Source organism: Papilio xuthus, unplaced genomic scaffold (genome assembly GCF_000836235.2).
Source record: "Papilio xuthus unplaced genomic scaffold, Pxut_1.1 DF824888.1, whole genome shotgun sequence".
Lineage (NCBI taxonomy): Eukaryota > Metazoa > Arthropoda > Insecta > Lepidoptera > Papilionidae > Papilio > Papilio xuthus.
This window is the reverse complement of record NW_013533761.1, coordinates 1,418,251-1,432,893: the sequence shown is the minus strand read 5'-3', so window position 1 is coordinate 1,432,893 and position 14,643 is coordinate 1,418,251. Positions and strand designations below refer to the sequence as shown.

Here is a 14,643-nt window from a genome sequence, read left to right as displayed (position 1 = left end):
CAGGACGGCTGACGGATGAAATTTGGCATGTATATACGAGTAGACACACAGTCCGGAATAATACATAGGCTACCAATTATGTTTTATGTTTAATTCTGCGCGAACGGTATCGCGGGTGACATTTAGTCTTTTAATAAATTACATAAAACTATGCAAATTCTTATAAAATATCTGACGTAAGACTGGGAAGAAAAGGCAACAGGTAGACGCATCGGTCTTTCCGATATATCGGGTAAAACCAAACAATTGAACTGGAAGTCCGAATAAGAAACTGCTTTTTTGTATTCAATTTCCAGTTTTATAATAGTAATAATATATCGTACGTTCTATTTTTAAACGTATATTTTTTCTTAGAACTTTATAATCCTATTCTGTAAATCTAGACTAAGCATTCCATTTTTTTTTTAAATTAAGGGCCCACTAGATAGTAGAGTTAGGAACAAGCTCTGTTTCATTAACTAACATAAAACCTGTACTACCTATACTTTGTTCTTAAAGATATATTTGGTATATTTATTTCGTGTTTTTTAACGCTTTTATGCAAATACTATAACAATATTTGCTATTCCAACATTAAATTAGACGTCATTATATCCCTAAAAGTAAGTAGGCAGGTTGGTAAAATCCAGAAAGTATTCTTCCTGTATCAAATGATTACCAAAAACATACACCTGACTGCAATTATGACGAATACATTTTTAATATACAGTTATTTATGCAGTTGCGGAGTACAACGCTCAAACATCCGTATGTCTAGTGTGTAATAAAACTCTGGAAAATGATATTATAATTTCAAAGTTAAAATATTTGTTCAAATGCCGCTGTTCTATGTAAAGTTTTCCTGTTAATCTTGTTTAATTGGCAACGACGCTCGATTGTGAATCTGCTTTTTACTCATTCGGATAAGACGGTCCGTCGCTCGCGCACGCTCACATCGCGAGCATACGCACATAATGGCATTCGTAAAATATTTATTCATTTTATTGTTTATAAATTCAGTTCTACAATTCACTTGTAAGTAATATTATTATCTGTTTAAAACATCATTGTGACCTCGATTGTGTTTATAATCTGTTTTGTGATGATAATCAAATTTTAGATGGACAACCGCAAATTAAACATTTTAGAGATGATTACAAATATTTGGAGGGTACGAGCAGTTTTTACAAAATACACACAATACAAAAGACGTGGGAGCAAGCAAAGAAGAGATGCGCTCTAGAAGGTGCAACACTCTTCTATCCTGAAGACCAAAACGAGGTGGATGTAGTGCTCGCTCATTTGAAAGAGACACAACCTATGTACGCATGGATATTCGTTGGAATATCATCGAAACTTGCAAAAGGAGTCTTCACAACTGTAGACGGTAAGATTGCATGTATTATCTTCACGGTCATGTATGTAAACTTAATGACGTAATGAATAAGTTAACTTTGATTGTGTGCGATACGATTAATTAAAAATCTAGCCATATGATAACCAGTTTGAGACTTACCGCAGGTGTGGTTTTATTTTGCTAACTTTTGACGTCATATAGATTTCAATAATGTATGCTTATATATTAATAGAGCTCGGTGGCTGAGGGGTTAAGCATTTGACTTGCAATCTGCAGGTCTTGGGTTCGAATCCCGTCATGTACCAATGTGTTTTTGATTTACATTTGAAGAAAAACATAGTGATGCAATCTGCACATATCTGCGAAGAAATTCAAAGATATGTGTCAAGTCAACCAACTCGCACTGGGCCAGTGTGGTTGGCTTAGTCATCCCTAACTTAGGGTAGGCTCTGAGCCCCTCAGTGGGGACGTATAGTGAGCTGATGATGATGTATGCTTACGCGATTGTTGATACTACTTAGCTTATGCACGGATTAATACGAATTATAAATACCCACTTTAAATCCAAATTTATTAAATTAAATTGAGGAAACCTGTTTGTTTCCCACAATAGGATAAAACCAATAAAATAACTACGTACAGGTATTACGGTACTTTCCCTATCGTACAAACCCGTTATAAATTAGCAACTTGATAATGTGAAAAGTCTTTTAGTTATAATTCCGAGTCCTTACCTTAAAAATCAAGGTTACAACGGGGAATCACCTGTATGATATTATGTTGTTTTGCAAACAAAAGAAATAAATTTAAATAGGTAGCGATCAGATAAATTAACTTTACCTTTAATAGTAAAAAAAACAAGCTAAAAGCTTACTCACAGGGGTAATCAGAGACCCCTTACGGTGCGATGATACAATACTGAGTTATCACACTTTCTTCCAATATCCAGGAATATATGCTGGGGTTTCTGAGACCAAATTCCCCGTTTAAAACATAATGTTATCTCTGTTTTGTCAAGGTTGAAAAACAGATATTTTATACAGACATTATAATGACAGGGACTCACGGTTACTGTATTTATCTGTCATGTTTACGAATATTTTTTTTTCAAACCAATTTTACCCACAAAGTAGTTTAACCTTTGTTCTTTTGGACATTTGCAGGAGTCGCAATTCGGCATATTTACAACAGATGGGGTCACGGGGAGCCAAATGATGCCAACGGTGAAGAGGACTGCGTGATATTGAGAAAAGAGGGTACTTATAATGACGAGAAATGCTCCAACAAGTTTCCGTTTATTTGCAAAAAGACTCTGCAATCATTGAAATGGAACGAAGAGTGCAACACACCTTATTTAGGTACGAGTATGTATAATTCATAAGTTGGCAAAAGAGTAAGCGGTCACCTGAATACACCAAACAGCGAAGCGACCACTACCCATGTGCGTTGCCTACTTTTAATCGACGGAGAAGTAGATACAACAAAAGAATATATCTTCTTTCTATGCGTCCCCTTCTTCGTCAAATCTCCTCCTCTACCCACCCTTTCCTCATCGAAAAGAGGTAGGAAGGGGACTAACATTAGGCATCTAGCACGCCTTGCCTTTAATCTGCTTAGTCTGCCTGTCTGTAGAATCCAACTACACAGAAGTGTGTAGTTGGATTTTACCGGGCAAGTCGGCCAATTCGTTCAACTAATTGTCGCTGGCGTCTTCCATTTAAAATAAAGAGGTACTTCACAAATCTAGATAGTGTCAAAAAATTTAGCACACAAAATACGTAAAATTGACATCTTGATAGAGCACTGAGTGGACAGCAGTTTGATGAATTACACCGTAACTGATTCTCAATATTTTGTATAATTTGCACACGATATGTCTTCATAAACAGACACTTTAGCTTGTTATGATTCTTTACATGGCTTCTGTATACTCATAATGTGCAAACCAATGCTCTTATCGCTGAGGTCACCGGGGTCGCGAGATTGTCCTTACAGCCAAGTGTTTACGTGATAACGACACAAATTTATTCACACAACACTAAAATCTTTGCCAAGAATAAAATGTATTACTTATTATTTATTGGCGCTTTAAATGGTAGTTCTTTTATGAACATAAGATGCATGTATACTACGTACGATAATAATACGAAATCTTAACCGAACTATATGTAAATATTAAAGACTCTGATGAGTAATATGACATTACAAACAAAGTATTTGAATGCTAACTTTCATGAATTCCACGTTTTAGATTACAAATACAATGTGGATCTGGGCAGATGCTACAAATTCCATTTGCACCCGTTGACGTGGCGAGAGGCGGTGGAGGCGTGCGACGCAGAGCAGGCGTACTTAGCCATTATCAACTCGCAACAGGAGGCATCTCACCTCGTCAACATCACTGCCAGCGCGCCTAAGGACAAAGTACAAGGCTGGTACTTACGGGGCGCCGTGCATTTGGGCTTCAACTATGATACTACTGAAGAAGATTGGAGGACAACCACAGGTATGGATTTATTTGGAAAGAATTATCTTTTTTATTTCTATTTTATTCAGTAAACTAATTAATCACCTATCAGGTACAACACATTGACTGTTAAGGTTCATTTAGACATAACGAACCGTACGAACAACGTTCGGCAGTCACTTTAGATCGAAACAAACTATTGGTAAGTTTGTCTTCCGAATGCCGAGCGTTGTTCGTACCATTCCGGCTTGTCTCTAAATAAATTAACACGCTACCAAACAATAGGCTAAAGTACCTGACCTCTACCGCTCGACCAAGAAAAAATTCAACATCACCTTTGTATAAATTCAGGATCTTCAGTTGATTCGATTGTTTATCAAAACCCACTAAAGTCAAGAATATTTTTGTGTTCCAGGCGAGACATTGGAGCAGGCGGGGTACGCGATGTGGGGCAACTACCAGCCTGACGGCGGCGAAAGCGAACGCTGCGGCTCCATGTTCTACAACGGACACCTGAACGATATAGGTTGCGAAGGACACAGATGCTTCTTCATATGCGAAAAAGAAAATGAACTTCTCAGCTTGTTTGATGATAGATTTGGAATATAATAACAAATTTTATTTTAGTCACACGAAAAATTCAGCACCAAAAGATGATTTTACAAGCGTTCGGTCTTTTTGACTTGTAAAGTTTTAACGTAGGTACTTTTTAAGACTTGATATATTAATACTCAGAATGTTATACGAATAAATATTTAATATACAATTTGTACATATATTTATATATATAATAAACCTCTATTCTTTGTATCCAGTAACAATTTAAAGAATGTCTGAGGAGCGATAACTTTGTAAAAAAACCTTATTTTTATATGTACCGTTAAATATTTAGTTAATTAAATAACTTCGATGTAACATAATTTTATTATTTTTATAAATTTTTTACCCAAATATCAGAGCATTAACAAAACAAAAATTATAGTAAATCCAATAGCACGAAAAAGCAACACGATTACAACGCGTCTTTACCGATGTTACAACGGGACAGTACCGGTGTGCATTCATATAGAATGGAATATAATGTACCGCTGATACTAGTCCAATACTTTGACTTTAAACTATACTGTACTCACTATACTAGAGTATAATTATAATAATAACGCATCGTAACCATCTGGAAGAGATGTATGGTCACTATACAAGTCAGGAATCCAAGTGTGACATCCATTCATCTACTGCTTACATAAAGAAGGTCAATAGAGCAACCGTCATCATCAGCTCAAAATACGACCCCACCGAGAGGCTCGGAGCTGCAACTAGGCCATAATCAACCACGCTGGCCAAGTGCGGGTTGGTTGACTTTACGCGTATCTTTGATTTTTTTCTCAGATATGTGCAGGTTGCATCACGATGTATTCCATCACCGTAAGAACGTCGGTTAAATGTACATATGTAAATCGTAAATCGAAAAACATTTTGGTACATGGTGGGATTCGAACCCAGGACCTGCAGATTGCAAGTCAAGTGCTTGACCCCTGAGGCACCGACGCTCCAATAGAGCAACCGTTTCCATTGAAATTTCTGCAATACCCAAGCATTTCGGATACCGAAAATGAGGGCGACAACAGAGAGACGATTTTCTACATGCGCTTATTACTTGAGATAATTTTAGCTTACATACCTAGTGGAAAACAACTTAGAACTAACACAGGACGTAGGTTAAGTTTGTTGTTTTCCTGTTGATATTACATTTAAGTTATTGCAAGCAATCATTACTATACGAAACCTTATAGTTAGTGCACGCTTGCATCTAGCTACAATTATGCAGGGATACTATTTATTTATTTTATTTTATTTCAAATCCATCCTATATGTAGGTAAGTAAAACATATAGTTATACCGAAGTAGTTATCATCATTCATTAACTAATCTATATATAAAAGAAAGTCGTGTTAGTTATACTATTTATAACTCAAGAACGGCTTTACAGATATGGTTGAAAATTGGTGAGGAGGTAGCTTAGAACCAGGAGACGGACATATTTATTCATTTTTTATCGAATTTATGCCTTGAAGAGCTGCTTTTTATTTAGCTTATCTATATATTAAGTTTTTTATTACATTAACACGGACGGAGTCGCGGGCGACAGCTAGTTAATTTTAAATCTAATTGTAGATGGACAACAGCAAAATAAATTCTTTCGAAAAGATTACAAATATATGGAAGAAACGAGGAGTTTCTACAAAATACATACGATGTACAGATCATGGGAGAAAGCAAAAGCAAAATGTGCTCTCGAAGGTGCAAGATTATTCTATGCCGAAGATGAGAATGAAGTTGACGTTGTTCTTGATCATTTGAATAACACACAGCCTACGTTCGGATGGGTGTACGTAGGTATATCATCGCATCTTGCTAAAGGAGTGTTCAAGACTATTGACGGTAAACATGATTCAATGTTTTTTTTTTGTTCAAAGGCGTAAACGTCACTCAGTTCTTTACCAAGTACGAGAGTGTATTTTTATAAAAATCTTTAGCCAGTACAACTGAAACATACTGGAACTACTGTAATATTTACATAGTTTTATTCCTGTTTATTATTTGTTTTATGCCACATATAAATACTTTAGTTTTATCAAAATTTTAATAGAAGTAAATGATGACATATAAGGAAAATAATAAGCCTCTAATTGTGACAATAATAAACACAGTGCAGCGAATGAGAAACGGATAAGACCTCTATATTTGAAGTTGTGATAAATAAGAATTATTTTCCTTGTAGAATAATTGAGACGAGAGTGAGACAAAATTCCATACTATATTTTTTAATCATTATTGCACTCGTGTAAATCTCTAGGGGTCGCAGTTAGAGATGTTTACAACGTATGGGGTCCTGGAGAACCGAATGATAACAATGGTGAAGAAAACTGCGTCATACTGCGCAGAGACGGAACACTAAATGATGAGAAATGCTCCAATAGGTATCCGTTTATTTGCAAGAAAACTTTGCAGTCCCTGAAATGGAACGAAGAATGCAACACACCATATTTAGGTATGGGTTGATATTTCCGAGACAACATATGCGGGCATGTTTTAAAAACTATCGCCCAATGTTAAGACCGGCAACGCTCTTCTGTTCCTCTGGTTTTCTGTATGGCCATGGGTGTCTTTTTTTATATATCATAAAGTGGCAAACGAGCGAGCGGTCACTTGAAATCGCTGTAATAGCGAAGTGACTGTTGCCCATAGACATACGCAATCGCATATGCGTTGCCTACCTTTAATCGACGGAGGAGGGGATGCACAGAAAGAAAATATCTTCCCCTTCCATGCATCCTCTCATCCGGAAAGTCCACTTCCACTTCCCATCCCTTCCCCAAAAGAAAAAGGGTGGAAAGGGAAAAAGGACTAAATTAGGCCTCCGGGACGCACACTTATCAGACGAAACGCAGAATTGCTTCCACTTCACGCCTGTCTTCTGTGTGGTCGTGTTATTTCACCGGGCGAGTCGGGCCAATTCGTGCGAAGATATTAAAGCGGGCTCTACCACTGTTATTTTCATTGATCACCTCGGTCTTCCTACCGCTCATTTGCTCCAGACTGTAATCTATCTCTGTGAGAAGTGTGATACAGATTTGGTTAGAGATATACATTCAGCTAAACTATTACATTTATAATGTTAGTAAAAGTGAACTTTTTTCAGATTACAAATACAACGCAGATCTGGGCAGATGTTACAAGTTCCATTTACATCCGCTGACATGGAGAGACGCGGTGGAGGCATGCGATGCTGAATTGGCATCCCTGACCATGATAAACTCGCAGGAAGAGGCGGCCCACCTCGTTAATATCACTGCAAGCGCGCCCAAAGACGAAGTACACGGGTCGTATTTACGAGGCGCTGTACATTTAGGCTTCAACTACGATAAATTTAAACAGGATTGGAGAACATTCACAGGCATGTTTTTTTCAAAATCGCTATTATCTCAACTAGCATTCTAGTGTCTGTATTTAATAGTAGAAAATTCTTATAATTGTTTTTATTGTAGGTGATACACTGGAGGAGGCAGGCTACGCGGTGTGGGGAGGAGGCCAGCCCGACGGTGGAGAGAACGAGAGATGTGGCTCAATGTTCTACGATGGAACTCTTAATGACATCGGCTGCGAGACTCACAAATGTTTTTTCATATGTGAAAAATATATAACACCACATTTAGTTGATGATAAAATCAATGAAGTGCAAAATTAACCAAAAATATGTCTGTTATCAGTTATTTTGTATTAATATTAACACTGTATGATAAGATTGAAAGTTCACGCCAACTTTTAGCGTGCGCGTATTCGTAGATGGGGCTTACTGCAATTTGAACTAATCACACGGAGGTATGGGTGGTCCTACTCTACTTGCCTTTACTTTTTGCCAAAACCTAAAATAGTGGTAATATTAGCGCGAACTTACGAGCCGCTATAAAGTTTGGATCAGCATATACTTTCTACATTCTACTAACTTATTTTAATAAATCGTTATGTCCCTATTGTGTTTTATATTACTACTAGCTGTATACCGCGACTCCGTCCGCACGGACTTAAAATAAAACTTAATTAGTAGCCTATATGTTCTTCCAGACAACGTTCTATATGTATGCCAAATTGCATCGAGATTCGTTCAGCTGTTCAAACAAACATCCACCCATCTAAAGATTCACATAAGTAAGATATAGAATTTTCATAAAGCTTCCATAAATTTAATAAGGCAAAATGTGCTTAAGGTAATCTGAACAGACTCGATATTTCATAAAAAAATTAAGGTTATTTTTAAGTCGGGTAGTTTTGTAACCACAAGTGAACTTCTAAGGTTGACATGATATCATGATGTATCTCTACTTTTAACACATTCAATGCTACTATTATTTTCATATATCGAAGTTAAAATAAGACATAGAAGAAACCAACTGGAAACAGAATCTAAAGATAAAGCTAAGCTATTTTTAAAATTATAACATTTTCAATTACTCTAAATTAGTTTGATGAATTTAGGAGTGATTTATGGCTGACAGTTTCTAAAGCCACGCCTCTGTTTATTCTAATTGAGAGAAAAAATGTTTAGAATACCGAATCAAGATATTCAACATATTATGTATATTTTTGTCGTGGATTTTCCTGTATATTTTGTTGTTACTTCTTACTCATTCACTTCATAAAACAACTCGCTGCCGACGGACGCTTGCAGCATCGGGCTCCGGCGAAGCGCCGGTATAAAGATAATATTATGGCTCAAACAGTTTATTATTTATTCATTTTATTGATTATAAATTCAGTGTTGCAAACAACTGGTGAGTTTAGCTAATCATATTCATGATATATTAACATAGTAGTAAATATAGCTATTGATTAAATTTATATTAACAAATTTTGATAAATAACGCAAATTTTAGAAGGACAACAATCGGAAAAATATTTTAGAGACGATTATACATATTTTGAAGACACTAATAGCTTTTACAAAATACACACGATACCAAGATCATGGGAAAACGCAAAGAAAAGATGTTTACTAGAAGGTGCAACTCTCTTCTTTCCTGAACTTAGTATGGAGGCGGATGTGGTTCTTGATCATTTAAAAAAAACGCAGCCAGCGTTTTCTAAAATATACATCGGTATATCATCGTATCTAACAAAAGGAGTTTTCATCACAGTAAATGGTGAGGATTTTTTAAATACTATCAACTAAAAGTGTCCACGTTAAAACAACTTGTAATGTATAGAATACATTTGAACTTGAATAAGAGATAACCGGATAAGAGAGGAACCTCTATAAGCGAAAGTCATTGTCCGATCCCGACCGACGACCTCCATAAGCAAGAAACTCGGGTTAAAATGCGTGAAAAATATCGCGGCCCCTTAGAACTCTCTTGCTTATCCAGGTTAGTCTGTACACATATTTTGTAATATAAAAAGGTGGAGTTACGTTGTATATGTTACAGATCGATCTGAATACCTCTCGTTTGCAATTTGTCTAGGGAAATCGCATAATGAGCAAATTTATTTTAAGCAACGTATTAAATTTCTATGAATTGCGGCGATTCCTTTGAATTGGGGTTTTTTATCATTAACTGTTATCAGCCAATAGTATCCGGGCCAATCATAACTCAAATCGTGGCACAAATCTCTACAAAGTTTTTGTTATAAGTCAATAGACATATTCACTTTATTAAATTAATTTAACGAACTTCAAACTTGCTAATTTTACAGGAGATGCATTAAGAGACGTATACAACGCGTGGGCTCCGGGTGAACCAAATAATTACAACGACGAAGAAGACTGCGTGGTAATGCGCAAAGATGGCATGCTGAATGACGTAAAATGTGCCAACAAACTTCCATTTATTTGCAAAAAGACTAAAATAGAAGTGGATAGGAAATGGAACGAAGAATGCAACAGTCCATATTTGGGTACGTTTCGAATAAATTTTTATTTTCTCTATATAAAAATTATTAGGGTTGCTACGACCATTTACTTTAAGGCGGCAAACATAAGCGACTAAAACACTCTTCTTACCTAATATGATTTAAATGATGACCAAAATGTTATCATTTTTGGTATAAAATATTTTGATATAATTCCATGTTGTCGTTTAATTTCAGATTACAAATATAACGAAGATTTGGGTAGATGTTACAAGTTCCATTTATACCCGAGGAACTGGAAAGACGCGGTGGAGGCGTGCGACGCTGAGCAAGGGTACCTAGCCATAATCAACTCGGAGCTGGAGGCTGAACATCTCGTCAACATCACTGCTAATGCACCCAAAGACAAAGTGAAGGGAACTTTCGTACGTGGAGCCGTGCATTTAGGTTTTATTTACGACAAAACTATTGATGACTGGAAGACAGTTATGGGTAAGTTTGATTATGAAGATTATTGTTGGTAATAATTACGATACATATAGATAGGTATTTTTATTTTAAATTTTAACGGACATTTGTAAACATAAAAGTTATCACTTACATTTGAAACGTTGTATGAATTTCGGACTCTGATGTGATGGACAAAAAATTAAGACAAGTGTGTTCCAGGCGAGACATTGGAGCAGGCGGGGTATGCAGCGTGGGGCAACAACCAGCCCGACGGCGGAGGAAACGAATGCTGCGGCTCTATGTTCTACAACGGTCAACTTAACGACGTCAGCTGCGAAGCGCACAGATGCTTCTTTATATGTGAAAGAGAAAACAGACTTCTGAGCTTATTGAATGACAAATTCGGAATCTAAATAAATCTTAATTTAAATGTAAAGTAATGTACCGATAGGAGTTTGTTAAATTCTATAAAGTTTAAACACAACAACTATTTGTCGGTACCATGTGTCGAATTATATTATAAATTACACAGTTCCGCCATTTGAAGCTGAGTTACACGAAGATAACTTATTAAAAAATTGTTATAAAAAAATGTATAAGTAAAAGTATTTAGTAAGGAAATAAATGACCCCACTGATGTTCGCAACTTCGTCAGCGTGTAATAGAGCGAGCTGCTATTATATCGGTGTTTAATTTACCTTTATTCATACTGGACATGAAATAAATATTTTTAATAATAAAAAAAAAGTGTTCGATATCAGAATTCTCTGGTAAATTGCTATTAAAATGAATATTATAATCTACTTTCCGGGCACAACGGGAATAAAGGCTTGGAAAATGTAAGGTTTATAGTACACCGGATGTCAATAGAAGTTCATCTGCTTCGAAACTTTAATCGTCTAGTGAAAAGAGATTAGATTAAAATAGCAAAGAGCATAAACTCCGTGCGTATATGACCTTATTAACCTACGATATTAAACATAAAAAGACAAATCAAAGCTATTCTCATTTGTAGTGGCGAAGCAAAAGGAAGCAGTCGCTCATTTTGTGCAATCATTAAAATTATGAGTTATTTTTTATTTCTCTGTATTTTATTTGTCGTTAAAAGTAAGTTGAAAGTGAAAACATCTATATTGTAGGTTGTTATAAAGAAATAAATTAACATAATCTTTTAGATGGATATTCCCAAGAATTGTTTAGAAGCGATTACACGTTCATATCAGAAACAAATAGTTATTACAAAATTGCCACACTTAAAAAGAATTGGGCAAATGCAAAATGGCGTTGTGAAATAGAAGACGCATCGCTTTTCTATCCTGAAGATGAGAAAGAAGTTAAAGCCATACTCCAACACTGGAACAAAACACAGCCTGTGATAACGGCCATGTTTGTTGGAATTTCCCTCGATGATGCCACACGAAAGTTTAAAAGCATTGATGGTACGTACGATTGTTATTCACGTAGTGATCCAAATGTCATTCTCAACTTAATGTTACCTTGAATTTTAATTCTTACTACCAAAAAAACCACACAGCGGTGTTTTTAAACAGTGTTATGAAAAGATTTATAGCTACTTGGTGCTTAAAAACAGTGGCTGTTTATCTATATATTGCATAGTTCCCTTACTGATTAAGATAATTGGAATATATTTGCATTAAATATTATTGCTTATTAAAATCATAAACAGCATGGTAATGACAGATGCTTTGTTGATTAGGTATGTAAATGATATTAATGAACTGAGAATTTGGGCTTAAAAAGTCTGTTGATTTCGCTTACCCAATATATATAATAGGTTTGAAATACAGTAATACACTATTCAAATAGCTAGTTTTCATATTTAGTCAAAATCAACCTGCTCTTATCTCTACGGAGTGTTGCCACAGTATGTAGTACTCTTCCATAGATCTCTATCAGTCGTCATATCTAAATCTACTCCCTTCCTACGCATATCCTCTTTCACACAATCCATCCATACTTTCTTTAGTCTTCCTCTACCTTTGTAGCCATCCACATTCAATATACTTTTTTCAAAGTTAGTATTCTACCTAAAATTGTGAGGTCTGTGTACGTAGTTATTTAAAAAAAACTTATTTTTTTCAGGAAGAGCATACGAAGATATCTACAATAAATGGGGAGTAGGTGAACCAAATAATGTCAGAAACGATGAAAAATGTCTGGTGCTGCGACCAGATGGAACTTATAACGATGACAACTGCCTTAAAATATTTCCATATATTTGCAAAAAGCCATTAGATTCCGTTAAATGGAATTCCGATTGTCATACTCCTTACACCGGTGTGTTTCATGGATATTTTTCACGGGAATCTTAGATTTAAAGTAATTAAAGTTGTATTATTTTGAATCTTAACGAGCCTGGACGAAGGACGTATTATTATATAGACAGAAAAATGGGAAGGGAAGAGAAAACGGATTCGTTATTTTCACAAATTGATTTCTTAACGATTGTTGAATATTATTTTAGAGTACGTACGCGATGAAGATGCAAGTCGCTGTTATAAATTTCATTTAAAACCTGTAAATTGGGTGAATGCTTTAGAAGTGTGTGATGCTGAACAAGGATATTTGGCTATAATTAATACCCAAGAAGAGGTAGATATTCTCGTTAACATGACTAAACAAGCGCCGAAGGATGCGGTACAAGGCGATTACCTGCGAGGATTCGTCCATGTTGGATTTAACTGGTTTGAAGACGACTGGAAAACGATCGGAGGTATGGCGTTATTTTATAACTGCTTCACGTTATTGATATAAATGTTATGTTTGTAACATCTTAATAAGCAGTTTGGTTATTTCTTTTTTACGTATTTTACTATAACTTGTTTTTTAACTAATGAGTCGAATAGTAACGTATCTCGCTGATATTTGGCATAGATGTAACATAGCCTTGAAAAACACATATGCTACTAATTAAGTTTTTTTTTTATTTCCGCGCGGGTTACGAGCGACAGCTAGTTACTACATAACATATATTCTAAGGATTTTTTTATATAATATTATTCCCCGTTGGAAGGACAGTGAGAGTAATGTTTTACGTCTACGATCAAACCCGTATATGTCTCGGCCAGGTCATTTAAGTGCGACGTCATTCTTTACTGGAATATCATAGTTTACATTTAGTAGGATTTATTATGTTTTTAATTGATATTGTTAGGAAGAAATTCCGACACTGTGCCGGTGTACTGGCGCACCACTAGCCTTACTATAATGTAGACGTTTATGTCCCCCTCACCAGCGCCCCATTTGCGTCAAAGGATTCTAAATAATCATCATAATCAGCCTAAATTTATCCAGTGCTGGACGTAGGCCTCCCCCATCGATTGCCACAATGCCCGGTCTGTGCCTAATGTTTAAAAACACCTATTTATTAAATGCAGGGGAAACAATACAAGAGGCAGGATACTCAGCGTGGGGTGACCGGCAGCCGGACGGCGGCAACGAAGAGCAATGCGGAGCGATGGCGTACGATGGAAAACTACACGATGTTAGCTGTCAAAATCACAAATGCTTCTTTATATGCGAATTAGAAGTTAAAGCTTTCAGTTTTCTCAGTGAGAAGTACAGCGGTGTATAATATTAATCGAATAATTAAATTGTCAAATGTATTAGTTTATTATGGGAAAAAACAAATTCTACCCTAATTAAGCATCAAAAGGAAATTGAAGTTAAATTGTTAATATTAATTGATTTTATTTATACTCATTTTGTATTCACTGGTTTTAAAACAATAAATGTGAAAAATAATTTCAATTATTAAAAAACATATGTATTATATATGGCCAATGTTACGATCTTTATCCTTGAATATACCTTTTAAGATACAAAAAATTGAATAATGAATACGTCTATTTATGTGCCATATTAAAGATGGTAGGAATACATACAATATAGCGCAATTATTTTCCTATTTACCTCTTATAAGTCATTAGTTAATCGTTGTTTATATTTCCCATAGCACTAA

At 35.6% G+C, this 14,643-nt stretch overlaps 4 protein-coding genes across 4 annotated transcripts; all 4 read left to right on the top strand.

Moving 5' to 3' along the window:
• The first annotated feature begins 920 nt into the window (after positions 1-920).
• LOC106127211 (C-type mannose receptor 2-like) lies at positions 921-4,688 on the top strand. The gene is given in 5 exon segments (NM_001312235.1): positions 921-1,014; positions 1,100-1,366; positions 2,500-2,694; positions 3,588-3,842; positions 4,219-4,688. Coding segments are annotated over 5 exon segments (972 nt in total). The 5' UTR covers positions 921-953; the 3' UTR covers positions 4,413-4,688.
• Positions 4,689-5,564: 876 nt separating this feature from the next.
• Positions 5,565-8,338, top strand: LOC106127026 (C-type mannose receptor 2-like). The gene is made up of 5 exons (XM_013324967.1): positions 5,565-5,680; positions 5,979-6,245; positions 6,661-6,855; positions 7,507-7,761; positions 7,853-8,338. The coding sequence occupies exons 1-5, from the start codon at positions 5,626-5,628 to the stop codon at positions 8,050-8,052; spliced, it is 972 nt and encodes a 323-aa protein (XP_013180421.1). The 5' UTR covers positions 5,565-5,625; the 3' UTR covers positions 8,053-8,338.
• A 645-nt stretch (positions 8,339-8,983) lies between these two features.
• On the top strand, positions 8,984-11,341 carry LOC106127199 (macrophage mannose receptor 1-like). The gene is made up of 5 exons (XM_013325261.1): positions 8,984-9,136; positions 9,239-9,505; positions 10,056-10,256; positions 10,449-10,703; positions 10,881-11,341. The coding sequence occupies exons 1-5, from the start codon at positions 9,073-9,075 to the stop codon at positions 11,072-11,074; spliced, it is 981 nt and encodes a 326-aa protein (XP_013180715.1). The 5' UTR covers positions 8,984-9,072; the 3' UTR covers positions 11,075-11,341.
• A 100-nt stretch (positions 11,342-11,441) lies between these two features.
• Positions 11,442-14,422, top strand: LOC106127200 (macrophage mannose receptor 1-like). Its single transcript, XM_013325262.1, has 5 exons — positions 11,442-11,768; positions 11,837-12,100; positions 12,765-12,959; positions 13,147-13,395; positions 14,060-14,422. The coding sequence occupies exons 1-5, from the start codon at positions 11,726-11,728 to the stop codon at positions 14,254-14,256; spliced, it is 948 nt and encodes a 315-aa protein (XP_013180716.1). The 5' UTR covers positions 11,442-11,725; the 3' UTR covers positions 14,257-14,422.
• Positions 14,423-14,643: the final 221 nt, after the last annotated feature.